This window comes from Pogoniulus pusillus, chromosome 10 (genome assembly GCF_015220805.1).
Source record: "Pogoniulus pusillus isolate bPogPus1 chromosome 10, bPogPus1.pri, whole genome shotgun sequence".
Taxonomy (NCBI): domain Eukaryota; kingdom Metazoa; phylum Chordata; class Aves; order Piciformes; family Lybiidae; genus Pogoniulus; species Pogoniulus pusillus.
This window is the reverse complement of record NC_087273.1, coordinates 7680581-7708506: the sequence shown is the minus strand read 5'-3', so window position 1 is coordinate 7708506 and position 27926 is coordinate 7680581. Positions and strand designations below refer to the sequence as shown.

Here is a 27926-nt window from a genome sequence, read left to right as displayed (position 1 = left end):
TAAAGCTCCACAGAAAGCACCCTGCCAGGGCTCGGATGGAGAAAAGCGATCAAGTTTCCCGCTGAAGACAGATTTTGAACGACACTTTGTGAAGAAATCCGGCACTCTTCGGCAGTTATTGGCTCCCCCTCGCACACACAGCACCGGCTCCAGAGGAGGAGTTTGTTCCCAAGGATACGGAGTGGGTGAAAGGGGCTGGGGGAAGGGGCAGGTGGCTCCCAACCGCTCCGGCTCCTCAGGAGGGGTTTGGGAGCTGGCTTGGGAGGCCCCAGCACGACAAAAGCAGGAGGGAATCCGAGACGAGCCAGTTTCACCCTGTCCTTTCCCAGCCCCACAGCACGAAGCCAAAGCATCCAAAATGCAGGAGAAACAAACCTCGCCCGTGTCTGTCCGAGGTAGGTGCGGGCTGCCTCCAGGGCGACTTTTCGCTCCTTCTTTCCTCTAACCTTTCTTGGTTGCTGTTACGGATTGTACCAGAAGGAAAATCCTGCTTCATCAGGATGCGCTGCTGGAGATGCAGAGAGGCAGCGGAACGAGGACTCCTTGCATTGTGCCAGGGGCAAGACAAACCAAGCGCTGGGTGGACAGAACTCGACCACGCGTGTCGTAACCAGGTCACTGTGCGTGTCACAGCCCTGCCGGCTGTGTGCACCCAGCGCTGCTGATGCCAAATGACAGGCAGCTGCTCTCATATTCCCCCCTCCCCTGTAGACTTGCCTCTTAAAAGGTTTTTCCTTACTTTCAGATTCTTCTTCCTCAAGTTTTGTTTCTTTTCCTTCAGCTTAGAGGTAAGGAAAAAAAGAGTAGCTGTAAATGGAAGACAATTAAGAGGAAACAAGAAGATGAAATAGTTGAGGGACGCAACTCCAGCAGGCACAGTCGATTGCTTTCTCTTTTGACCAGGAGAAAAAAAACCAAACCTACCTTTTTTTTTTTTCAGGTTATTTGAGCAACTCTTATTGACACAAGCTCAAGGGAAAGACAGAGCACTTTGGGAGTGTTCTCCTCTGAGCACTGTGGCATTTCCCACACAGTGTGCACCCCTAGAATTGGCTGGGTTTGTTGTCTGTGGGAAACATAATTGCTAGGTTTAATGAAGACTGAGAAGCACTCACACCCGCCTTGAGCAGATGATCCTTTATTCTGTGTAACAGCTCCTGGTTAACACTTAACATCTCTCCATCTTTCAGGTGCTGCTAAGCCATTTCTCAGCAACCAGAATGTTTTAGCTTCTCCCATTCTCAGCACAGCGATGGAAAACTTGGCCTCTTCTAGTACTGGTAGTGGTTCACCCAGCAGTGCCTTCTGTTCCATCTGTGAAAAACATACTGAGTCTGGGGCAAAAAACAAAGGATGCATGGAAAGCATTCTGGAAGAATACCCACAGGAGGGTAGGGATGTGCAGAAGAAGCTGAAGGAAGTGAGTTGCAAATTTGGGGCAGCTTCTTCAGTCTTGATGAGCTGTTTTTTGTCAGTGCTGTGTCTTTGGACAGTTTCTCCAGTGCTGTTTTTGAGGAGCCTCTTGGCTGCTGAAAATTGTACTTGGCCATTATCTATGATTGGAATTTGTGATCCTAAAGGGTTTTTTTTCAACTACAATGATTCCATGATTCCACAGTCATGATTCCCACATGCCATTTGGCAGCCAGAAATAGGCAATGGGTAGTATTTCCTAACACCCATACCCATGCTGATCTAGGCTCACTTCTTTTGGGGGGCTCTGTACTCAGCATTTTGTTTGATTTAGTTGTTTTTTTCTCCTTTAGACCACGTTGCTACATGAGCAACAGAAAATCAGTTTAAGACTGATCATTGCTGATTTGCAGACCAAACTGATGGAAGTGCAGCTGGAAATAGATGCACTTCAGGACACCAGGTAGGAAGGCCAAAGCAGATGTGGTATGGAAGGTATGTCTGTGGACTTTGAGAGACACAGTGAGAAACTTGCCCTCAGACAAAGAGACTGTGGCACCTTGGTTTAGAAAATGGCTGACTGGGTCATTGTGAAAACCAGCAGTTATTCAACATAAATATTAGACCTGTTAGAATAAAGGACATAGAGCAGGTCCAGGGGAGGGCTACAAAAATGATCAGGGGGCTGGAGCACCTCTGCTATGAAGACACACTGAGGAAACTGGGGTTTTTCAGCCTGGAGAAGAGGCCTTGCAGAACCTGAAGTGGGGTAAAAGAAGGCTGCAGAGGGACTGTTTGCAAAGGCCTGCAGGGACAGGATGAGGGCAATGGCTTGAAATGAGAACAGATTTAGATTGGATGGTAGGAACGAGGTCCACACCATGAGGATGGTGGAATACTGCAACAGCTTGCTCAGGGAGGCATTTGAGGCCCCATCCTTGGAGATATTCAAAGTGAGGCTCAGCAGGGTTCTGGGAGACCTGCTCTAGTGGAGAATGTCCCTGCTGACTGCAGGGGGGTCAGACTAGATGACATTTGATGGTCCTTTCCAACCCAAACCATTCGAGGATTGCAGGATTCTAGGATTTGATGCTTAAAAAGTTGTTCTATAATTCTTCTCCACTATGTTAAATCTTTGGTTTCCAAATTCAGACAAAAGGAATCTCAGAGCCAAGACAATGTGAAAACACAGCTGCAAAACACTGCCCAAGAGCTGGAAGCTGCCAATCAGCTGCAGGAGGAGTTGCTGAAGAGCCATGAGCAAGTGCCTCTGGAACTGTGTGGCATTCCAATGGGCTATGAAGACAGACCAGGAGAGAAACTCTGGGAGTGTGGGACCATGACTAGCTTCCACATCCACAACCTGAGCACAGCTGATGTCCTGAGAGGTTTAGACTCAGAGGTGTCATACCTCAGAGGAAAGCTTGTCTTGGTATGTGAAGCAAGTGTTGCCTTTCTGTTGTGTTGTTTAGATATCATATTACAAGTTCCTTAGGCCGGTTTAGGTGGAAATGGTTATGGCATGGAGAGGTCCATGTGCTGCTTTGCTGTTAAGATAGGAGGTGTTGGTATATCCCCAACCTGAGACTTGGCTTTGTTAACATAGGATTTACCAGGTTGGAAGAGACCTCCAAGATCATCCGGGTCAAACTAGCACCCAGCCCTGGCCAGTCAACCAGACCATTGGCACTAAGTGCCTCATCCAGACTTTGCTTCAACACCTCCAGGGACAGGGACTCCACCACCTCCCTGGGCAGCCCATTCCAATGCCAATCACTCTCTCTGCCAACAACTTCCTCCTAACATCCAGCCTAGACCTCCCCTGCCACAACTTCACACTGCATCCCCTTGTTCTGTTGCTGCTTGCCTGGCAGCAGAGCCCAACCCCACCTGGCTACAGCCTCCCTTCAGGTAGTTGTAGAGTTGAAGCTGGTGTTGGTATTCAAGCTGTATCGTGCACATTTTCAAAGTGGGAGCAAAAGAAAAGCAATTCCACTTTGAACACTACTATTTAGACCATCTTTGCTTCAGCACTGTCATCTGTTCCCAACAGGTGGCAGAAGAACTTGAGTCACTGAAAAAAGATTCACAAGCCCCAAACCAACCTCTGCTTCAGCAGCATCACAAAAGGTACCTGTTCTCCATTCATTTACTCATAAAGCACAAACTGACTTTTTTTCACATGTCCCACACAGAATTCTTTCCTGATCATGATGATTGGTTGGGCTTTGTGATCATGAGGGTCTTTTTCATCTGAATGTTTCTGTGATTCTGTGATGCTAGGTGGGAGAAGTGTCAAGTGGTGGTTTTGAGGGCTTCATAATTGTTCCATTCCAGATATTTATTTGCTCTTTCTGATGCTGTTCCCTTCTATCTAGACAATTTCCTGTTTTATCAACTGACTTAAAAAACAGTATTTTGGAAGAACTTGTAGAAGTGTTTAAGTGTTGGATGGTAGGAGACTAATTCCATTGTTAAAAGATTCAGTGTAATCTTTTTGATCACTAAACCAGCCTTTTCTTACTAATTTCAGTAGCTTTATCTTTCCTTGTTTAAAATGTCCACGTTTCTTGAGTTCCACAGTAACCAGTTCAAAGTAAAAGGGTCATTAATTCAGTACAGAGGATTCACTCCACAATAAAATCATAGAATCAACCAGGTTGGAAGAGACCTCCAAAATCTTAACTATTAGATTTCTGACTGCTGTAAAATAGCATTGCCTCTTCAGTGAAGGCCTCTAGTGATAGGCCTTGGGGCAGTGGTTTCAAGTGAGAGAAGAGCAGATTTAGACTGGATGTTAGTAACAAGTTCTGCACCATGAGGATGCTGGAACACTGCAACAGGTTGCCCACATAGGTAGTTGAGGCCCCATCCCTGTGGATACTCAAGGTCAGGCTCGAGAAGGCTCTGAGCAACCTGAGTGGAAGATGTCCCTGCTGACTGCAGGGGGAGTTGGACTGGATGACCTTTGTAGGTCCCTTCAAACCCAAACCATTCTGTGATCAGCCACTCTTTGGCAAGACTAAGATGGTCAACAGGGTTTTCTTCTGGGAGCAGGGTTGAGTAGGGGCAGCAGGTGGCAGCACTGCTAAACTGAGGGTGCTCACAGCTGTGTAAATGCTCTCCAGAGCCAGATTATTCAGGATGGGTTTTTTTTAAATCGTAGAATGTCCCCAAGTGCCACGGCCACAGGTTTCTTGAACACTTCCAGGTATGGGGACTCCACCACCTCCCTAGGCAGCCTCTTCCAATCCCTGGCCACGCTTGCAGCAAAGAAATTTTTCCTCATCTCCAACCTAACCCTCCCCTGGCACAATTTCAGACCATTTCCTCTTTTTCTGTCACCTGATACTAGCGACTAGAACCCAACCCCATCTCACTGAAACCTCCTGTCAGGGAGCTGTAGAAAGCAATGAGGTCTCCCCCCAGCCTCCTCTTCTCCAGCCTAAACAATCCCAGTTCCCTCAGCTGCTCCTTATATGATTTGTGCTCTAGACCATTCACCAGCTTTCATAATTCTCACAGTTTCTAACTTCTCCACCTAAATTTTTTTCTTAGAGAGCAAACAGGAACCCAAAATTCAGCAGGTGGACGTCAAATTGGTCACCTGGACTCTAGCACTTCCCAGCTGCGTTGTGAATTGCGAGGAGCTAGGAGGATCTATGAAGACAAGGTATGTAGGGATTTGCTGTGCAAGGGGGATCTATAAAGACAAGGTATGCAGGGATTTGCTGTGCAAGGGGGATCTATAAAGACAAGGTATGCAGGGATTTGCAGTGCAGGGAGCTAGGAGGCTCTATGAAGACAAGGTATGTAGGGATTTGCAGTGCAAGGGGGATCTATGAAGACAAGGTATGTAGGGATTTGCTGTGCAAGGGGGATCTATAAAGACAAGGTATGCAGGGATTTGCAGTGCAGGGAGCTAGGAGGCTCTATGAAGACAAGGTATGTAGGGATTTGCAGTGCAAGGGGGATCTATGAAGACAAGGTATGTAGGGATTTGCAGTGCAAGGGGGATCTATGAAGACAAGGTATGCAGGGATTTGCAGTGCAGGGAGCTAGGAGGCTCTATGAAGACAAGGTATGTAGGGATTTGCAGTGCAAGGGGGATCTATGAAGACAAGGTATGCAGGGATTTGCAGTGCAAGGGGGATCTATGAAGACAAGGTATGTAGGGATTTGCAGTGCAAGGGGGATCTATGAAGACAAGGTATGCAGGGATTTGCTGTGCAAGGAGCTAGGAGGCTCTGTGAAGACAAGGTATGTAGGGATTTGCTGTGCAAGGAGCTAGGAGGCTCTGTGAAGACAAGGTATGTAGGGATTTGCTGTGCAGGGAGCTAGGAGGCTCTATGAAGACAAGGTATGTAGGGATTTGCTGTGCAGGGAGCTAGGAGGCTCTATGAAGACAAGGTATGTAGGGATTTGCAGTGCAGGGAGCTAGGAGGCTCTATGAAGACAAGGTATGTAGGGATTTGCTGTGCAGGGAGCTAGGCGGCTCTATGAAGACAAGGTATGTAGGGATTTGCAGTGCAGGGAGCTAGGAGGCTCTATGAAGACAAGGTATGTAGGGATTTGCTGTGCAGGGAGCTAGGAGGCTCTATGAAGACAAGGTATGTAGGGATTTGCTGTGCAGGGAGCTAGGAGGCTCTATGAAGACAAGGTATGTAGGGATTTGCAGTGCAGGGAGCTAGGAGGCTCTATGAAGACAAGGTATGTAGGGATTTGCTGTGCAAGGGGGATCTATGAAGACAAGGTATGCAGGGATTTGCAGTGCAGGGAGCTAGGAGGCTCTATGAAGACAAGGTATGTAGGGATTTGCAGTGCAGGGAGCTAGGAGGCTCTATGAAGACAAGGTATGTAGGGATTTGCTGTGCAAGGGGGATCTATGAAGACAAGGTATGCAGGGATTTGCAGTGCAAGGGGGATCTATGAAGACAAGGTATGTAGGGATTTGCTGTGCAAGGGGGATCTATGAAGACAAGGTATGCAGGGATTTGCTGTGCAAGGAGCTAGGAGGCTCTATGGAGACAAGGTATGTAGGGATTTGCAGTGCAAGGGGGATCTATGAAGACAAGGTATGTAGGGATTTGCAGTGCAAGGAGTTAGGAGGCTCTATGAAGACAAGGTATGTAGGGATTTGCAGTGCAAGGGGGATCTATGAAGACAAGGTATGCAGAGATTTGCTGTGCAAGGGAGATCTATGAAGACAAGGTATGTAGGGATTTGCTGTGCAAGGGGGATCTATGAAGACAAGGTATGCAGGGATTTGCTGTGCAAGGAGCTAGGAGGCTCTATGAAGACAAGGTATGTAGGGATTTGCAGTGCAAGGGGGATCTATGAAGACAAGATATGTAGGGATTTGCAGTGCAAGGGGGATCTATGAAGACAAGGTATGCAGAGATTTGCTGTGCAAGGGGGATCTATGAAGACAAGGTATGTAGGGATTTGCAGTGCAAGGGGGATCTATGAAGACAAGGTATGTAGGGATTTGCAGTGCAAGGGGGATCTATGAAGACAAGGTATGTAGGGATTTGCAGTGCAAGGGGGATCTATGAAGACAAGGTATGCAGGGATTTGCTGTGCAAGGAGCTAGGAGGCTCTATGGAGACAAGGTATGTAGGGATTTGCAGTGCAAGGGGGATCTATGAAGACAAGGTATGTAGGGATTTGCAGTGCAAGGAGTTAGGAGGCTCTATGAAGACAAGGTATGTAGGGATTTGCAGTGCAAGGGGGATCTATGAAGACAAGGTATGCAGAGATTTGCTGTGCAAGGGGGATCTATGAAGACAAGGTATGTAGGGATTTGCTGTGCAAGGGGGATCTATGAAGACAAGGTATGTAGGGATTTGCAGTGCAAGGGGGATCTATGAAGACAAGGTATGTAGGGATTTGCAGTGCAAGGGGGATCTATGAAGACAAGGTATGCAGAGATTTGCTGTGCAAGGGGGATCTATGAAGACAAGGTATGTAGGGATTTGCAGTGCAAGGGGGATCTATGAAGACAAGGTATGTAGGGATTTGCAGTGCAAGGGGGATCTATGAAGACAAGGTATGTAGGGATTTGCAGTGCAAGGGGGATCTATGAAGACAAGGTATGTAGGGATTTGCTGTGCAAGGAGCTAGGAGGCTCTATGGAGACAAGGTATGTAGGGATTTGCAGTGCAAGGGGGATCTATGAAGACAAGGTATGTAGGGATTTGCAGTGCAAGGGGGATCTATGAAGACAAGGTATGTAGGGATTTGTGTGTTAGCCTCAGTGCCAGTGACACTGGATATCTGGATGACTGAAATGTTCTGGCTGCATGAGAGAATCCTTTTGAAAAGGGATTGTTTCAGGAAAGCTGTGCAGACAGTAAGATAAATGGCATCATTTTTTAGCTCTGTTTTGTTCCTGCTGTTGTTTAGAACCAGTTATCTTTCTGTAATACAAAAACAGCTTTGCAAAATTTACTGAACAGAAAACAAGTTTGGCCAGATATATTGAGAATGCAGCATCAGTGATGCATTCTGAAAGTAGATTCATTATCCTGGGCTACAAACAGGTGGGCATTGTCCTATTATACCACTGGAGAATATACCAGCAAAAGAGAAAAAAAGGCTTCTGCTTTAAGTTGCATTTCTCAGATGAATCCTTTGGTTGTCTTGCTAAATTCAGATATGAGAGAACAGAGCAGTGATTAATAAGCAGACAGGTGTCCAGAAAGTGAATTAAGAATCTTTAGTGCTTACTGAAATCCAAGTTTCTTATCAGTACAAAATAACAGAGGCCAAAAAAAAAAAGGTGAGAGGCAGGCTAGCACCTCTGTAGCCAAACCATTTCTTAATCCCATTACCTCTGACAAACTCTTTTTCACCATGTTTCTCCTCAAAGACCAATTTTTTTCCCTAGGTTGGGCAGCAGGGAATTACTGCAGACAAATGGAGAGAGCTTTACCTTCATCCCCACCACAGAAGCTCTGTCATCTATCCCATTTCTGCTGTGTCTTAGGCTTATTTCACTACTTGGGAGTCCAGTTTTAGAAATAATTTGAGTGCCTTTAATTTCTTTCTTTTATTTGGTGAAACAGAATTCGGGGGGGTTGTGTTTGGGTGGGATTTTTTTGTTTGTTTTCCTTAGAAAGTGACCTGAAAAGAGTTGCTCTCCATTCCCTTTAAAGATTAGTGGAGCTGAACCCTGCAGAAGTGCTTGCTGGATCCAAATGCATCTTGGATTACAAGTCAGGAGGACTGCTGGAAAGGGAAAGTTCAGGTCAGAGGGTTGCCATGAAGTTTGGCAGAGCTGATAGTCTCTGATCCAAAAAATTCTGAGAATGGAATGGCAGAGATGTGCAGGTTGAGCCTGTGGAGCTGAGGTGTGCATGTGAGTGCACTGTAAGCAGAGCAAAACATTACCTTTGATCGCTGCTGTAGGCTTCCACTTTCCTCAGTTCAATTGCTTCACATCTACCAAAAGTCACATTACCCAGTCCCAAAGGGACCTTTCATGGCAGCTTAACTGAACTGTGGAGAATTTGTAAAGCAATCTCCATTGCTCTGCTTCACCCTCAGTGAAGAGTAGGATATTCAGCATGCTTTTCATGTTAGATCTAGTTACCTGATTGATTGAAATCGTGCAGGGCAAAGCATAAGGTCATATCACAGATATAGCTCTAACTGTAGTGTACATTCCTTAGGCACATTCCCTTTCAGATGGAGAATTGGAAACTGGGAATCAATTTCAGGCTGGTTTTCAGTCTGCCCACTTCAGAAAAAGAAATGTTTGGTTTGTGTATCTATGAAAGAAAAATACTTCTTGCCCCAGTGAAAACTGCTTTTGAGTAGGTACTGTGCTGAACTGCTCACTTGAGTGAGAGGCAAGTTGATAGCTGGAGGTGATTTGATCTCAGGCTGTTATTTGGAGGCATCCTGGGGGAGGTGTGAGAGAGAATCTAAATAAAGTTTTTATAACTGTAAGTCCTTCTTCTACAATAAGCATTTGTCCAGAGCTTCTTTGGCAGGAAAACACCTTAGCAACTAAAATGTGACAGGAGTAGAGATGTTGTATGTTTTCTGATTGAATGGTTTCATCTGTATTGCTTTTAACTTGCACTATATTGGCTTTTCTAACTAGCAAATCAAGCAAGAAGCTTGAACTTCTTCTCTAAAGTGATTCTTTTCCCATTTCATTAAATCTTTATGGGGTAGGTAAGGAATTCCTTGAAGAGCTGTGAGTCAGAGTGGAAGCCAATTCCTTCTGAGGAAACTCAGTTAACTGCAGTGAAATGGATCTCTGGTTAAAAGAAGGCAGCACAACTCTGAGTGCACCTAGAGAACAGCTCTGCTGAGCCAGGAGATGACATTTGACCTCTTGCAAGTAGAACCTAGAAGAAATCTAATGTGCTGTTTAAAATAGAATGCACTAAGATAATCCTTAATGAATACTCATCTTTGTTTCAGGTCAAAGATCTTGAGAAGCAGTTGCACCTAGCTCATTCTGAGCTCACAGCTCAGGCAGAACAGGATAAGCAACCTGGCAATCTGAATAAACAGATTCATCAAGTGCTGGTAAAACCAAGTGAGAGGATTGAAACAAAATCTTGCTTTCTAAAAGTCCTTCCTTGCTGCTGGTGTTGATTTGCACATTGCTTGTTCCCAAAGTGCAGCAGTCCTCTTCTGATTAGGTTTGAGGGTTATTTTTCACTAGAAACTTGAATTGGCTGTGAAAGAAGTTTCCCAAAGGCCCAAGCAATGCAGGATGTCCAGAATCAAGATTATCTTAGTTATGCCTTTATGTATTCCTTAATGGCTGAGTCTGGGGCTGTGAGGCTTCATTAGTTTTGTTTGTGAGGTTTCATTAGTGATGTTCATGTGTTTCTATTAGGCTTATTTGCCTAATTACTGTCACAGTGCTTCTGAAGGAGGTGTTGAAATGACTTTATTCCATATGGTGTCCTCTTATTCAAGACTATGTTAGTGTAAATCCTTTCCCACTGATTGTACATAGCTCTAGAGAAGGCTGGAGTCAGAATAATCACTGCATAATTGAGGATTAGGAATCTAATGGAGGATTTCTTTTGTTGCTGTGTCTTCACCTCATTCATCCTACCATTCTCTGAGCCTCCCACATAGTTTTCTATTTCAGCTTTGATCATAAAGTGGTTTGGGTGGGAATGGACTTTAAAGAGCATCCAGTTCCAACTGCCTGCCATGGGCAGGGATACCTCCCACTGGGCCAGGAAGGTCATGGCCTCATCTAACCTGACCTCAAACATTTCCAGGCTTGGAGCCTCCACAGCTTCTCTGGGCAACCTGTTCCAGTGTCTCACCACCCTCATAAGGAAGAATTTCTTCCTAATGTCTCCTCTAAATCCAACTTCTTTCAGTCTGAACCCATTACCCTTTGTCCTGTCACTCCAGGCCTTTGTAAAAAGTCCTTCTTCAGCAACCTTGTATCCTCCTTCTTATGCAGACAGTTACAACTGCTGGGCAGAAATGCCTACTGGTAATTCAGCTTGGGCACACTTGAAATGTGTGGCTTTTAAACAAGTAGCTCTGAAGGGGCTGTGTCAGCATTTTTGGCATTTACATTTTTAATGATCATTTACAAATTCAATTATGTACTGGTGGGACCTGAGGTGGGAAAGATAAAGAGCATGGCACAAATCACTGCATGCCACCAAAGAAGTCACGAACAGCTCTTATTAAAGGGAGGGTGTTTAACAAGAGCAGCTTGATTCTTGTCTTGCTGTTATTCAGGTGGCTGCAGTGAAGGGAAAAAATGAAAGCATTGGAAGAATTTCCTCTTTGAGTGTCCAGCTGGAGTCAACCAAGGAAACACTCCATAAAGTTAAAGAAGATCTTGCATCTAAACAGCTTGGTTTGGAGGCTGCTGAGAGAAGAGTGTCAGATCTGACAGCCTGTGTGCAGGAGAAAGAGAGAGCCCTTGAGGCTAGCCGTGAGGAAATCAAGGAGCTACGTTCACAGCTTGACAGAAGGCTGCAGGAGCTCCAGCATCTAAAGAGTGAAGAGGACCATTTACACAGAGTGCAGCTGGAATGTGAAACACTGAAACTGCAGGTGCTGGAAAAGGAGAGGATTGCTCAGATCTTCCAAAAGCAAATTGATAGCATGACCCAGGTTGTGAGCCAGCACAGTCGAGCTGCTGGAGCAACAGAGATTGAGAAAGCTCAGCTTATAAAAGAAATAAATGTCTGGAAAGTCAAAGCAGAAGAAATTAAGGTGTGCAGATGATGTTCATGGCTGTAAGACAGTAAAATGATTACTCCTTTCAAATATGTATCTTAATGTGCTAATCCTGGGTGTTAAAGCAGGCCAGACAAGGCTCCAGGGAAACCTCAGAGCTGCATTTCAATATCTGAAAGGGACCTACAGGAAGGCTGGGGAATGGCTTCTTAGAAAGGCCTGTGGGGATAGGGTGAGGGCCAATGGTTTGAAACAGGAACAGAGGAGATTTAGGTTGGACATTCTGCACAATGAGGATGGGGAAATACTGGAACAGGCTGCCTAGAGATGTGGTTGAGGCTCCAGAACCCTGGGGACATTCAAGATCAGACTCGATGTGGCCCTGGGTAGCCTGCTGTAGTTGGAGATATCCCTGTTGGCTTCAGGGGGCTTGGACAAGATGACCTTTGAGGGTCCTTTCCAACCCAGTGCAACCTGTGAAACAGTGGCCTGAAGAAGCCTATTCCAGAGTCTCACCACCCTCCTCCTGAAGAATTTCTTCCTCAGTTTGGGTTTAACCCTGCTCTTCCTCAGCCTCAAACTACTTCTTCTTGTCCTGTTTCTGGACACCCTCATGAAAAGTCCCTCTGCAGCCTTCCTGTAGGATCGGTTCAGGTACTGGAAGGCAGCTGTCTCCAGGCTGAACATCCCCAGGCTCCTCAGTCTGTCCTCATAACCCTTGGATCACCTTTGTGGCCCATACCTGGTAAAGTTAAATGTGCTGTAAAACCATCAGAGCAAATTCTCTTGCATCCTTTTGGCCTGTATTAGCAATGGCCACAAAAGTAATTTGTCTGGTTCACTGTTTTTTTGCCTTCTTGCCCCAAACTGTTCTCTGTCTACTAAGATTTAAAGTCCAGATGATGCCTGCACATCCCTGTGATTATTTGCTGTAATTCTGTATCTTACACATAGCTACCAATCTGGGTTTTTTTGTGCAAGCAGATTGCAAAGGATGAGAAAGAAGCCAGGATACATGAAATGGAGGCCAGACTGAGTGAGCTGGAACTGGAAACGGTTAAACTGGTTAACACATGCACTGAGAGGCTCCATGCACTTGATGATATGAAACTGGAAAAAGACCAGCTACTGAATGAACTCCAGGTCAGCCAGAGTGAGCTAGCTGGCCTTGCAGGTAGGGAGCTTCAACTTAGCTCTGAATGCTGCTAAATTGGGCTGAGGTTAAAAATAAAAGGGCAGCTTGCTTGCTGAATCCAAATAGGGCAGCTGCTGGTAGGGCAGAGGGTTCCCTGCCAGCATGGGATGGTTGGATTGCTTCAGGAAGCTATGTCATGGTTTGATTCTGGCACAGGGTGATATGAATATGCTCTCTGTGGCAATCTTCCTGCCCTCAGCACAAAATATTTTAACTACCTGCCTCTGGAGACTGAAGAAGATAGAAACCTGACCAGTTTTCCCTGAGTGTCATTTAAAAGCTCTAGTGGATCCCATTAACCATCTGTGGTCAGGAGGTTTTTGTTTCTGCTTTGTTGTTATTTTGCCCCAGTGTTTTATGAAGTTCACATTCTAACTCCACTGCTTCCACAACAAATGTGTGAGGAAAATAATCACAACAATATTCTAGAAAAGCTGAAGAATTAGGGGCTGGACCCAAGGCAACCACCAAAATTCAGGGAACTCTTCTGTTCAATCCACACTGCAGCCAGACAGATGCTGCTGTTTGCACTCTTTGCTCTCTCCTCACCCCTGGACTCTAATAAAACACCTCCTGGTAACATTAATTTCTTCACAGCTCAGTTATACTTCTAAACTCATCAAGTTTTGTAAGAGTGAACCATGAGTTTTCGTGGAAGATTTATATGGGACTGTTGAGGTGAAAGAGCATTAGGAAGGGTTTATTGCAGGGGATGACCACAGAGGAATTAGGGCTAAGTAGAGTCTGAGCACTTACAAACTGTCTGGCTTGTAAAGGTATGCAGACATCTGAGGAGTTGAAGAGAGATAAAATAAACAGAGCTGAGAAGTGGTGTTGAAGGAGGATGCCTGACAGGTTAGAGCAGTTCAGACCTAGCTCTGATGATTAAGTGTTGCTGGAGAGAAGAATGATCAGGGCAAAATGCTGCCTCTCCCTCATTCCCTTCACTGTCATCAAATGCAGTTGGGTCTAGCTGCAGGAACTCAGAAATGTGGATTTGCATCACTTTCTTGATGTGTTGCTTTGGCAAGCACCCATAGAACACTCTGTGGTGAAAGAGAAGCTTTTGCTGCCATGGAGGGCAGCAAACTTGTTATGTGTTTGTCACCAGTGGGTGTTACTTGCTTTACACCTTAGCAACCTGCATATCTAATACCCCTTTAAAGAGAGTAGGTGGCAGAGCAGTAATCTTAGTCTAGAAGAATGATAGTATTTTAGAGTTATAGAATCATAAAATTGTCAGGGCTGGAAGCAACTTCAAGGATCATCCAGTTCCAACCCCCCTGCCATGAGCAAGGACACCTCACACTAGATCAGGTTGCCCAGAGCCACATCCAGCCTGGCCTTAAAAACTTCCAGGGATGGGACTTCTACCACCTCCCTGGGCAACCTGTTTCAGTGTCTCACCACCCTCATGGTGAAGAACTTCTCCCTAACACCCAATCTGAATCTATCCACTTCTAGTCTTGTTACTATAATTACAATCTTTGCTTGCTCTCCCCAGAGGGATTTGAAGATTTGAAGAGGAATTACTGGGATAAAATCAAGGAGATGGAAAACACTGCAAGCAGACTGAAAATGCAGTTGAAATCTGCCCAAGCTGAACTGGAACAGACCAGAACTGCTCTAAAGACTATGGAGGGATCTGATGGCAATGGTAATTATGGCTTGAACTGCCCCAAAATCACCTGTTTGTCTTTTGAACAAGAGGATTTCTCTAAGTGTGGATGCCTCAATAAATGCTTTAATGATGTGCCAGCTGTTTTGTGACATAAATGAACACCACTGCAGATGACAACCTCTTTTTATTTCACCATTTACTTAAAAAGCATGAGTTAAGTATCCTCAAGGGATCTTCATGCATATGTCCAGAGAATGCCATCTTCTTGTCTTGGGTGTGATGGCTCTGGAGCCTCTATCTTGAACAAAGCTCCAGACTCAGGAATGCCCTCATTGCTGTCTTCAACTACCTGAAGGGAACCTGTAGCCAAGTGGGATTGGTCTCTTCTGCCAGGCAAGCAGCAACAGAACAAGGGGACACAGTGTGAAGTTGTGGCAGGGGAGGTCTAGGCTGGATGTTAGGAGGAAGTTGTTGGCAGAGAGAGTGATTGGCATTGGAATGGGCTGCCCAGGGAGGTGGTGGAATTGCTGTCCCTGGAGGTGTTGAAGCCAAGCCTGGCTGAGGCATTTAGTGCCATGGTCTGGTTGACTGGCCAGGGCTGGGTGCTAGTTTGGCCTGGATGATCTTGGAGGTCTCCTCCAACCTGGCTGATTCTATGATTCTAATTCTGGTGGGTGGTTTGCACACATAAGTGACTATGGGATCCTGGTTCAAGCTGTTTATTGTAACATAATGCTGGTAACTGACCTCCAGATGCTTTTGTCAGAACTCAGGATGCATAATCCATGGCACTCATTGAGCATTAACTCTGTCTCCTACAGCTATGAAAGTTGCAGTGGGCATGCAGAAGAAGATCACAGCCAAGAGAGAACAGATAGATGCACTATGGAGCCAGATTAAATTCCTGGAAGAGGCAATGACAAATGCAGCTAAGGTCATGAGAGCTCTACACTTTTATACAGTTAGAGGAGCTTTTCTTTAGAGAAATAAGGGGCCAAAAGCACAGCTAGACCCAAAAGGGACCAAACTGAATGGGCACTTGCCCTGTCCTCCTGCCAGTGTGTATCCAGGAACACCACCACATAAATCAGCCTTCTGCATAAAGACTGGGTTTGATTTCTACTTACCCTCTGTGAAAGGACAGTTCTGGTTTCAATGAGAACCAGGCTCTTATACATCAGTTCTTTTTTAAACCATCAACTGATGCTTTCAGTATCCTGAATGTGGCCCCTGTTTGTTTTCTGAGGTGGCTCTTTGCAGTCCTGGTTGTAAACTCAGTCTGTCAGGGTCTATGTGGCATAGGGAGGTTTTCCCTGCATTTTCTGTGACAAAGAAATCATTAATTACCAATAGCTGGAGTCTGCTGAATGACCTTTCATATCTCTTCACTGTAACCTGTCCTCTTTCTTTACTGCCTTTAGATCCCACAGCTCCTCAAGTTTAAAGTTCCACTTTCAGAATGGTTCTAAAGCTTGAGCTGTTTGTACCTTGACTTAGGAGACCCAGCTTCTTGTTGCAAAACCTCATCTTTCTGCAAGATGCAACAGTTAAACTTCTGAAAAGGTTCATTCAGATCTTTGAAAGAGGCAAAGAAAAAAATGTGCAGCAAACAAATATGCATCATGTAGATAGATTTCATTTTTCTTTACCCATACTTTGTTGTTCTCATCTTAAATCCAGGAGAAGCATAACCTCAGAGAAGAAAACAATAAGCTAAATCAGGAGTTGAGCTGTATTAGAGCAGAAAATACCAGGCTGTCTGGGGAACTGGAGATCCTAAAAGCACAAGACAAATGTCTGAAAGAAAAAATATCTACGCTGCAGACAGCTCTTGATAAGGTAATTTAAGGTCATTTACCTTGATAAAGTCATTCCATTTCAGTCAGACTTCTGAGTGCTTTCCTCGACAGTCACTTGGGAAGGGGAAAGTGATGCATCCACAGTGCCTGAGGGAGCCTGGCCAAGCCTCAGCAGCAGTCACAAAGCAGCACAGAAAGGGAAGCAGGTTTTGTTTTAAAACCAAGGAGAGAACTCTGCTGGAATCTGGTTCATAAAGATGTCTCTCTCTTTCTGTGCTTTGGTCTAGAACTTCCTCTCTTCTTCTTGTTATCCTGATAAGCACTTAATGAAAAATAGCTTCATGATTGGATCTTCTTTACTCATTGAAGAAGAAAAAGCATACAACAACAAAGACACAGAGTACAGTTTTTGCATAGTTTAGTGGAATTTTTCAGTCCCAGGGGACTGTCCCTGACAGGATTAGCTCCCTTCTGTGATACTATGATGTCTACATTATGGCTACTGAGCTCACATAACAACTGCTCAGATGCTTTTGTAATCCATTTAAGAAAGGCATCTGGTGATAGTGCAGTGTTTCTGTAACGAACACAGCATCTCTATCTGTGACTTGTTTGTCAGAAAGACAGAAAGGTGTAATCCACAGAATACTTTAGCACTGGACTTGATGGAGTCAGATAATCATAGAAGCACAGAATGGTAGGATTTGAAAGGGTCCTCAAAAGATCATCCAGTCCAAATCCTCCTGCCAGAGCAGGGTCATGCAGGGCAGGTCACACAGGAACACATCCAGACAGGTTTGGAATGCCTCCAGAGAAAGAGACTCCACAACCTCTCTGGGCAGCCTGCTCCAGGGCTCCAGCACCCTCACAGTGAAAAAATTCTCCCTTCTGTTCCTGTGGCACCTCCTCTGCTCCAGCTTGCCCTCACTGCCCCTTATCCTGTCACTGGGCATCCCAGAGCAGAGCCTGGCTCTGTCCTCCTGACACTGCCCTGCACATCTTTATCAGCATGAATGAGGTCACCCTCAGTCTCCTCTGCTCCAAGTCCCAGCTCCCTCAGCCTGTCCTTACAGAGGACTGCAGTTCCACTGCCTGCAGCAGCTTTGTGCCTCTGCACTGGACTCTTTCAAGCAGTCCTCTGAGGTCCTTCTCGAACTGAGGCACCCAGAACTGGACACAATATTCCAATAACTCTATTAGTTCAAATATTCCAATAATTCCAGTAGTGCTTGGACAAAACAAGTCTGTGGGTATACGAAAATGAATTGATGCCTCTTCTCTCCTCTCATGCAGGCATCCAAGCAGTTTGCAGAGTACCAGTGCATAATCCAGTGCCAGGAACAGGAAGCTATGCGCTTCAGGCTGCAGCACACGTTGGATGTCAAGGTGAGGCTGCTCCTGAGAAGGAGGGGATTTAAGTTAGATGCATTTACTTGGTTTTCTGACTTGAGGTTTAACCTTCTTTATTGCAAAGTACTCTAAAAACTGTGCCACCTTATTTTATGTGGAATAACTCATTACTGCACAGGTCATTGCCATAATTCCAGCTCCTCTGAAGGGCTGTTTACAGTAAGGACAACAACAAAAAAAGGCAAAGAGCTACAGGACCACATGCTTCAGCTGCTAAAATTTGCTTTCAGTGACACTTCAGCATTTTCTTGCAGCCTTGGACAAATAAAAGTTCATGGCATTAGGCTGAAAAATGAATTAGAGCTAAGATCTGTAGAAATGCCTTGTGTTAGTGCAACTGTCAGAGACAGAAAACACTAACATGCTTTTGGACACCCACATCCTTCTTCAGGCCTGAAACAAAGCCACAGATTCACAAGTTGCATTGGGTTGAAAGAAACCCTCAAAGGTTATCTTGTCCAACCCCCAGGCAGTCAGCAAGAACATCTCCAACTAGATCAGGCTGCCCAGGGTCACATCAGGTTTGATCTTGAATGTCTATGGGGACAGGACATCAACCACATCCCTGGGCAATTTGTTCCAGCGTTTCCCCGTTCTCCTGATGTCCAAATTAAATCTCTCCTGCTCCAGCTTCAAACCATTGTCCCAGCAACCTTAAAGCTGTTACCAAAGGCTCTGAATTTAATTTCATTGTGCTAATTAGTTAGGCAGCACAAAAAAAAACCACCCAACAAACCAAACAATATCAAGCCTTGAGTGATCTGACTAAAAGATGGCCTGTTGCTGAGGGCATGGTGTCTGCAGCCATTTGTTCTGCTTAGCTGTACATGTTTGTTCCACTTGGCTAATGTTTTTCTGCAGGAGCTGCAGGGCCCAGGCTACTCATCAGCTTCTGCTTCAGGCAAGCTGAGGCACACAGTGCTCCTTTCCCACCTGCACTCTGCTCTCCTGCCACCTTCCTTGAGCTTGGCCAGCTGTGCCCTTCACGTGAGTACCTGTCTCAAGATGGGAAATGAGGATGTTCCAAAGGGCAAAAATAACATAGAATGTTTAAGAAGGGAGAGTATCTGGTAGGTGTGTCCAAGAGTGAATTCTTAACTCTGAGGATGAAATAATTTTCTGTAGTTTCTCAGACATTTTGACCTTGCAGATTTTCTTGGTTTCCACTTGTGAAATCCACGTGACAGCAAAAAAATCTATGGATTGTAATGCAGTTTATCATACTTCTCTCACCAATAGCTTTCATAAACTATTAAAACTGAAGCTACTCATCTGTAAGCTGTTTGGTTTTCCCTTTATTGTTTATTCCTAATACTTTTCTTGCTGTAAATCATTTACATTTGGCAGAAAAAAATAGACTAGTGCCTAGGTCCTGACACATTTGGCAGTGATTCAAGTAGACTTTAAATCAAATTCTTCTACAACCTGTGATGTCCTCTCCTTAGTACTACATTAAAAATCAGTTCTTTATCCCTCTTGATCCTCAGAAGTATAAATTGATGAATTCACAGAATCAGTCAGGGCTAGAAGGGACCACAAGCCCATTGGAATGGGCTGCCCAGGGAGGTGGTGGAGGCACCGTCCCTGGGGGTCTTCAAGAAAAGACTGGATGAGGCACTTAGTGCCATGGTCTGGTTGACTGGATAGGGCTGGGTGATAGGTTGGACTGGATGATCTTGGAGGTCTCTTCCAACCTGGTTGATTCTATGATTCTATGATTCTATGATTTAGTTCCAACCCCCCTGCCATGGGCAGGGACACCCTACCCTAGATCAGGCTGGCAACAGCCTCATCCAGCCTGGCCTTAAACTCAATGAAATGAAAATGAGAGTGCCTGGTGCTGCAGGAATTTCACACTGTCAGTTGTTCTTTGAGGTGTGATTGTTATGACTGTAAATTTTCCTTGAATAACATCTGTCACCACAGCAGGAATTAAACCAGAAAATACTACTGAAATATATCTACACTAACTTGAAGTCTGTGGAGGCAAAGACTAATGAGAAAAACTCTACTCCTTCCTGTGGGAGATACAGCAGACCCCTTTTGGAGCCTGATGTAGATTTAAACTATAGACAGATATATTTATCTGTAAATATAAACTATACACAGATTTATTTCTGTGTAGATGTCAAATCTACATAGAAAATACAGGTTGTTTTTTTTCCTTTTTCATGAGAGATTTGTGTTGTTCTCTGAAACAAAGATTGGATGAGGCCTTGAGCAACCTGGTCTAGTGGAAGGAGCAACCTGGTCTCGTGGAAGGTGTCCCTGCCAGAATCAACCAGGTTGGAAGAGACCTCCAAGATCATCCAGTCCAACCTAGCACCCAGCCCTATCCAGTCAACCAGACCATGGCACTAAGTGCCTCAGCCAGGCTTGGCTTCAACACCTCCAGGCACGGCGACTCCACCACCTCCCTGGGCAGCCCATTCCAATGCCAATCACTCTCTCTGCCAACAACTTCCTCCTAACATCCAGCCTAGATCTCCTCTGCCACAACTTGAGACTGTGTCCCCTTGTTCTGTTGCTGCTTGCCTGGCAGAAGAGACCAACCCCACCTGGCTGCAGCCTCCCTTCAGGTAGTCGTAGACAGCAATGAGGTCACCCCTGAAGCTTGGAGAAAGATTTTGGTGGTTAAAAGTTATTACAGGTCAATCAGATGGTGAAATGTGTCAGTGTGGCCAGAAGGTTGAGGGAGGTGATTCTTCCCCTCTACTCAGCTCTGTTGAGACCCCACCTGGAGTACTGCATCCAGGTCTGGAGCACCCATTACAAGAGAGATGTGGAGATGCTGGAGTGTGTCCAGAGCAAGGGCCGTGAGGATGCTCAGAGGGCTGCAGCAGCTCTGCTATGAGAACAGACTGAAGAGTTGGGGCTGTTCAGTCTAGTGAAGAGGAGGCTCCCAGGTGACCTTATTGTGCACTCCCAGGATCTGAAGAGGGCTACAAAAAAGCTGGGGAGGGACTTTTTAGGCTGTCAGAGAGTGCCAGGACTAGGGGGAATGGAGCAAAGCTGGAGGTGGGGAGATTCAGGCTGGATGTGAGGAGGAAGTTGTTGAGCTGGATGTGAGGAGGAAGTTGTTGAGCATGAGAGTGGTGAGAGGCTGGAATGGGTTGCCCAGGGAGGTGGTTGAGGCCCCATGGCTGGAGATGTTTAAGGCCAGGCTGGCTGAGGCTGTGTGCAGCCTGCTCTTGGCAGGGTGGTTGGAACTAGATGATCCTTGTGGTCCCTTCCAACCCTAACTGATTCTATGAGTTCATCAATTTATACTTCTGAGGATCAAGAATGATAAAGGACTGATTTTTAAGGTAGTACCAAGGAGAGGACATCACAGGTTGTAGAAGAATTTGATGTAGGATCTACTTGAATCTTCTTGCTTCCTGCAGGAAGAAAATTGTTCCAGATGTTGCAGTTATTGAACAAAATGATGCAGCTCCAAGAACTGAGAGAGCCCCTATCTGGTCAATAGCCTGGTTTCTTAGCCAGGATGTAGATGAGAAGGGTCTGATCAGTCTCAGTGTCACATTAGGCCATGATGAAGCTGTGGATTTGTTCTTCATAAAAACTCCTCTGAAATTAATGTGTGCTCATTGGGACTCACTGAAGCTGAGAATCTGTTCTCCATACAAGCTCTGCTGAAACCAGTGTGTTGCCATTGGAAAATAACTTTGTTTTCAGTGACAATATGTTAGCAAGTTCTTGCCAGTTCCATCCCCATGTGTAAGACAGCAGAAGCAGTGCTTTGAATGTGAAACATGCTGAGCAGTGAAAAATCCAGTTCTTCTTTGAACCAGGCCTTTGCCTCCAGTCCTGATCAGTAAATTGCTCTCCATCTCAGAGCATGGTTGTGCCAGTGATGTGGTTTCTACTGCAGACAGCTCATCTGTGCTAGAAAGGAGTGCCTAGAGAACAGCCTGGCAAATCATCCCTCCTGTCTTCAGAGCTCTTTGTGTGCTCTGCACTAATACCTGGGATCACAGCTTGAAAAGGAGAAAGTAGAGCTGTCATGTAAGCAAAGATTAGTGGTTCTGAGTACTGAAAAAGCTGATAGTTGTGCTAGGTAGGGAGCAATCTTTCATGATTAAAGGCTTATTTCATGATTTTAACCTTGAAACAGTAGTTGGAACTGTTTCACAACATCTAGTCTGAATATAGATGTTGGCTGTGTTGTCCCTCAGTCATAATCAGTTGCTTTACACATTTCATTCATGGAGCTTTCCAGATCAGAGAGCAGTATTTTGACTGTCTTCAAATTACCATGATCTAGCCTCCAACACTAAAATGGCCAAAACTACCACCCTGTTTCTAACTGCAAAGACAAGAGTAGAGAGGGGAAAGTGTGTGGCTTTGAGTGTAGGTTAGAAATGAGGAAGAAAATGCCTTTATAAATACTTTGTACTGGCTGATTTTATTTCAGATGCCTTCCAAACCACACATTTTGAAGGAAGAACCATTGCAGGACCTAAAGAAGGTTCTTCAAGAGCCAACATGCTCAGGCAGTGGCACTGTGGATCTTGGCCAGGGTGACCACAACGGTGGGGAAAAGCCATCTTTAGCAACCCCGAGGAATGCAGTGTAAGAGTAAAATGCTGTTACTTTTGTTGTGTGCTGTGCACTTGCCTTGTTCATTTAGGACCTGCTGCTTCAGGAGCAGTATTGGATGCATTTGTGCAAGCACACTGAGTCTGAAGAAGTTAAATAGAAGCAGTGTGGTGTGACTAACCAGAAGGAAGATTGCAGACTTCTCTAAAACATAAGTTTCTTGTCTTTCTTCCATCTTTATGACTACCCAGAATCCATAATATATACACTCCTTTATTTCCCAAAGGTATCCATTACTACAGTGAATCATAGAATCAAGCAGGTTGGAAGAGAACCTCAAAGCTCATCCAGGCCAACCTAGCACCCATCTCTGTCCAGTCAACCAGACCATGGCACTAAGAGACAACATCATCCCATAGATACCTCGACCATAGTTCACAAAGCTCAGCCTAAAGTATCCTTCCCTAGAAGCCAGGTTAAAACCGAAAATTGAAGACTCTGCTGCCATAGAAGTTTTTGTGGCAGTTGCTTGACAATTTCTCTATTATGCATTCACCCAGGCAGGCAGAAAGCTGAAAAGGACATTCATAGAATCATAGAATCAACCAGGTTGGAAGAGACCTCCAAGCTTATCCAGTCCAACCTAGCACCCAGCCCTAGCCAATCAACCAGACCATGGCACTAAGTGCCTCAGCCAGGCTTTTCTTTAACACCTCCAGGGACAGCAACTCCACCACCTCCCTGGGCAGCCCATTCCAATGCCAATCACTCTCTCTGACAACAACTTACTCCTAACATCCAGCCTAGACCTCCCCTGCCACAACTTCACACTGTGTCCCCGTGTTCTGTTGCTGCTTGCCTGGCAGCAGAGCCCAACCCCACCTGGCTACAGCCTCCCTTCAGGTAGTTGTAGACAGCAATGAGGTCTGCCCTGACCTGAGCTTCCTCTTCTGTAGGCTGCACACCCCCAGCTCCCTCAGCCTCTCCTCACAGGGCTGTGTTTCAGGTTTCATCACCCTTCTCTGGACACCTTCCAGCACCTCAACATCTCTCTTGAATTGAGGAGCCCAGAACTGGACACAGCACTCAAGGTGTGGCCTGAGCAGTGCTGAGTACAGGGGCAGAATAACCTCCCTTGTCCTGCTGGCCACACCAGCTCTAACAGACTTTTTTGAGCGAGCTGAAAGAACAGTTTTATGCTGCTGCTTCTTCACTCATAGAATGTGGCTGCCATAGAATGTGGCTGCCATAGAACGTGGCTGCCATCATTGCTCAGCTTTGAAACAAGCTGGTCTCCTGAAAGTGTGAAATGCAGCAATCCTCCTAGCACAGCTTTGGTTTTGAGTGATTCTGCCATCAGTCTGTTTCTCCATGCAGGGAGTCTGCAGCTGGAGACTCTGGGATAGTAAGAAGAGCCTGTGCTTAGCTGAGGAACCTGCTTCACAAAGTACTCATTTGAGATTCACTTTCTAAGCTTATTGCAATACAGCATCAGTCCTGAGCTACTTTGTGTTTTATTCATAATGCTAAAAGCTTCCTGAGAGCTACAAAACAAAGTTGTGATGCTGCTTTCATCCTTCTTTTTAAAGCAAGGGCTCTGGAACTTACTTACCTTGTTTGCATTTCATTTACATGTATGAGATGTGGAGATCACACATGAGAGGCTCACATTCTGACTGTGGAGCCTAACTAGCATCACTAAAATTTAGCATAAGGCTTCTGGAATGCAAGCTCTGCCATCATTTTGTTGCAGGAATCCTTCATGCTTGAATACTGCAGATCCTCAGTCCCAAGACATTACTCTGTTCTTCACATCTTGTGGTAAGTTTTCACTTGAGGCTATGCTTGAGGGTGAGTGTCTCATATCAAGGTCAAAACTGGACCATTACAGAATATTACCAAAAATATAGTCCAAATACATTATATTCTCTTAAGTCATTTACTCCAGTACCTCTTGGCAGGTGCTGTTGCAAACCTTCATGGCACCTACTGTAAAATCTGTATCTTGTTGCAAACCAGCTCTGTGAAGGCTGATATCAGCACACCAAAAATTACTGTATTCCATGGTAGTTATTCATGAATAGAGGTAGTCTTCTGCAGGACTCTGAGACTTGCTGTGCCTAAAGAGGTAGGCTACACCTCCTGCTTGTCCTCAGGAGTAACTGCTATGGGTTCTCTTTTATCACAGAAGCATAGAATCAACCAGGTTGGAAGAGACCTCCAAGATCATCCAGTCCAACCTAGCACCCAGCCCTATCCAATCAACCAGACCATGGCACTAAGTGCCTCAGCCAGGCTTGGCTTCAACACCCCCAGGCATGGTGACTCCACCACCTCCCTGGGCAGCCCATTCCAATGCCAATCACTCTCTCTGCCAACAACTTCCTCCTAACATCCAGCCTAGATCTCCCCTGGCACAACTTGAGACTGTGTCCCCTTCTTCTATTGCTGCTTGCCTGGCAGAAGAGCCCAACCCCACCTGGCTACAGCCTCCCTTCAGGGAGTTGTAGACATCAATGAGCTCTGCCCTGAGCCTCCTCTGCTGCAGGCTGCACACCCCCAGCTCCCTCAGCCTCTCCTCACAGGGCTGTGCTCCAGGCCCCTCTCCAGCTTTGGCGCCCTCCTGTGGACACCTTCCAGTACTGCAACATCTCTCTTGAATTGAGGAGCCCAGAACTGGACACAGCACTCAAGGCGTGGCCTGAGCAGTGCTGAGCACAGGAGCAGAATAACCTCCCTTGTCCTGCTGGCCACGCTGCTCCTGAGCCAGCCCAGGATGCCCTTGGCTCTGCTGGCCACCTGAGCACACTACTGGCTCATGTTCAGCTACTATCTACCAGGACCCCTAGGTCCTTTTCTTTCTGGCTGCTCTCAGCCACTCTGTCCCCAGTATCTGAGTCTTTAAATCATCTGGGTAGTTACTGTCAGCCTTCCAGGAAAAGTGCTGCAGGCATTTTTCCTAGCTTCCAAAATATCTGCAAGAAGAACTTTTTTTTTCATGGAAGACTCAAGAAGTAGTTGAAAAAGGACAGTTTGTAAGAACTCCCCTGAATTACTTACAAGATGTCCCAGAAGGGGTGTTAGGAGTAAGGAAGCAGACTAAAAGATGGAATAGCCAGCAGGAAAAAGCAGGACTTGCTTTCTGCTACTCTGTAGTAGTCTCCTGCTACTTTGGCTACTAATAAGGAAAGGAGCACAATTAAAGGGGAACCCAACGTTGTGACTGCTACAGGTCAAAGCTGCTTTGGAGGTTGCTCGTCCTATGTGTGCTCACTGTTCTTTCCTTGGCTATCTTCTAGGAGATGCTTCCATCTTCTCAGGAGCTCCTTGTTATACATCCTTCCCCAAGAAGGCCCCTCAGGAGCAGAGGTACAGAGCAAAGTCTCCAGTACACATGCTATTAACTTCTCCACCCAATGTCCTTGCAGCTGGCCCCAGCACTTCTCCAGAGCACAGGCTGTCCACAAACAAAGTTGGCTCTCCAGAGGCTGCACCGACAGTCTTCCAGATAGGTAAGTCTAGTCCTATTTACTGATGCAAAGAGCTTGGCTGGGCTCCTTCCCAGTCAGTTCAGTGAAGAGTGATCTAGCAAGAGATTTAGCAGATCACAACTGTCACCTTCACCCAGTTGCCAGTCACTCTCAGAGCAGTGGCACTGCTTTTTCTATTGTCTGTGGGTATTTATGTTCAGCAGCACAGTGCCTGGTGAGTTCTGCATTGCTTCAAAGGCTTGGCCTTCCTGGTTTTATTCCTGCCTTTGATAAGTCACATCTTTCTGTACCTTAAGTTTTCCATCTGCAAAACACAACTGACACTACTGCTTTCCTTTGGACTACCTTGCAGCTTGACTGGGCTTGGAAAGTCATGGTTTCAAACACTACTTTAGTAAAACAAAGCACTTCTCCATTCCCTAAATAGAGACACTCACAGGCAAAATAGTAATGTGAATGTATTTTCACTGAGACAGAAATTCACTTAAAGAGCCATACCAGAAAGAACAAATTCCAGTTAATAACCTCCTCTTCTTACTGATTTTCTTTGCTGCTATGAGTTTTCTTGTTTCCAATTTTATTTTCTAAGAACTTTACTTTAGATGGAATGTTTAAGTGCTTTATAATGACTTTTTCTTTCTTTTGTTTCTTTTCTTTTAGCTTCTCAGTCCATGAAAACTAGAGAGCAGACAGCCAGGAGGCTACAGAACAAGACAGAAAGCCTGCAGGACCTGCTGGGATCATCACAGATGAAAAAAACAGGTGCCAGATTTTACCAAAACTATTCCTGGTTTATTTAAAGTGCCCAAGCTGCTCAGAATCAGCTCCTGTTACCTCCCTCTGTGTTTGCATGAGGTCATTGTAGGTGTACTTGCTTTACTAGCAGTACCCACTGCTGCATTATCCTGCTCCTAGGATCCTAATCCTTGGATTAACTTCACAGTGCACTGTTGCTCAGCCTTTTAACTCTAATGAGATTCAAGATCTTTAACATTTCAAAGATGGCAGCAGGTCAGGGGTGCCCTTGTGTGTTGTCATGTCCAATTAAATGACTTTTTTAACAAGCTGATGGCTCTTGGATGGAAACTGAAAAATACTCTGACAGCAGTAGACTCCAAAACCAGAGTTTCCCAGCACTGGCCTCAGAAGCATATCCTGTCATAGAATGGTTTGTGTTGGAAGGGACCTCAAAGATCATTCAGTTCCAAGCCCCTGCCACGGGCAGCAAACCCACTAGCTCTAGTTGCTCAAAGCCTCATCCAGCCTGGCCTTGAATGTCTCCAAGATGAGGTCCTGGGAGGCCTGTTCCAGCATCTCCCCACCCTCACTGTCAGGAATTTCTCCCTTATCTCCAGCCTCAATCTTCCTCTTCCAGCTCAAAGCCATTGCCCCTCATCCTGTCACTACAAGCCCTTGTCAAAAGTCCCTTCCCAGCTTTCTTGTAGGCCCCTTCAGGTATTGGATGGAGGATTGGAAGTGAGAAACATGAGTGTGTGCAGTCACCTCAAATTCCACCATTGCTTTCTTTATGCTTTCCACATCAAAGATCATCTTAATAAGGTCTTGGATTGGCTTAGTAAGTTCTGATTTTGTTCAGCACCTACTGTCAGTTTCCTGACAGCTTCATGGTCTAGATAACTGGGTGGGTGCTGGGTTGGGCTGGATGAGCTTGGAGGTCTCTTCCAACCTGCTTGATTCTATGATTCTATGATTTCTTTTTAAATCTGAGATGACCACAGTGACCATGGAGGTTCAGGTTCTCCTCTTGCTCCCTTTGAAGTCACTGCTGGAATGTTCATGTGATGGCAGGGTGAGATGGAATTTATTTCCTCTGAAGCCTTTCATGTGCAGACCTAACTTGTTTCCTTTGGACCAAAGGCATTAATTTCAAACAGTGCCAAAAGAGAGATTCTGAACTCAGTAGAGGCAGATGTGGTGGTGCCTGCTCCTAACTAGCTTTATCCTTTCTGTTAAGACCCTACACATAAAGAATTGCAAGCTAAAGTTGCACTGAGAAGGGCTCAATAAGTGCAGTGTAATGTGCAGGAGGACACAGAGCTTCAGGTGTCTACAACTGAAGCCTCAGTCAACTTCACATAAGGTGGTGTTCACCTCATCCCTTCTTGCTGCTATTTTCAGCCACATCAGCAATGATCAGAACTCAGGAAATGAAGACAGATAAATCAGAGGGAAAGGAGAAGAAGCAGTCAAAATGAAGCTGCCATTTTAATTAGTGATTACTGCCACCTATGTACATTGTGCTTAGCTGTCTT

At 45.5% G+C, this 27926-nt stretch overlaps 2 protein-coding genes across 4 annotated transcripts in view; one reads left to right on the top strand and one right to left on the bottom strand.

The window, feature by feature from the left end:
- Positions 1 to 639, bottom strand: part of LOC135178665 (protein Shroom3-like) — a 66462-nt gene extending 65823 nt beyond the window's left edge. For all 3 annotated transcript variants that reach the window (XM_064149733.1, XM_064149732.1, XM_064149734.1), the window contains exon 1: positions 376 to 639. In XM_064149733.1, the coding sequence (XP_064005803.1) occupies positions 376 to 496 (121 nt within the window). In that variant the 5' untranslated portion in view covers positions 497 to 639. The remainder of the gene's footprint in view (positions 1 to 375) is intronic.
- On the top strand, positions 225 to 26697 carry CCDC158 (coiled-coil domain containing 158). Its single transcript, XM_064149735.1, has 17 exons — positions 225 to 395; positions 1191 to 1420; positions 1767 to 1876; positions 2566 to 2845; positions 3467 to 3543; positions 4972 to 5086; positions 11149 to 11631; positions 12580 to 12769; positions 14295 to 14447; positions 15233 to 15345; positions 16092 to 16250; positions 17504 to 17596; positions 18482 to 18607; positions 22038 to 22195; positions 23916 to 23983; positions 25462 to 25683; positions 26314 to 26697. Exons 1-17 carry the CDS (start codon positions 359 to 361, stop codon positions 26451 to 26453), a joined length of 2754 nt encoding a protein of 917 aa, XP_064005805.1. The 5' UTR covers positions 225 to 358; the 3' UTR covers positions 26454 to 26697.
- The last annotated feature ends 1229 nt before the right edge of the window (positions 26698 to 27926 follow it).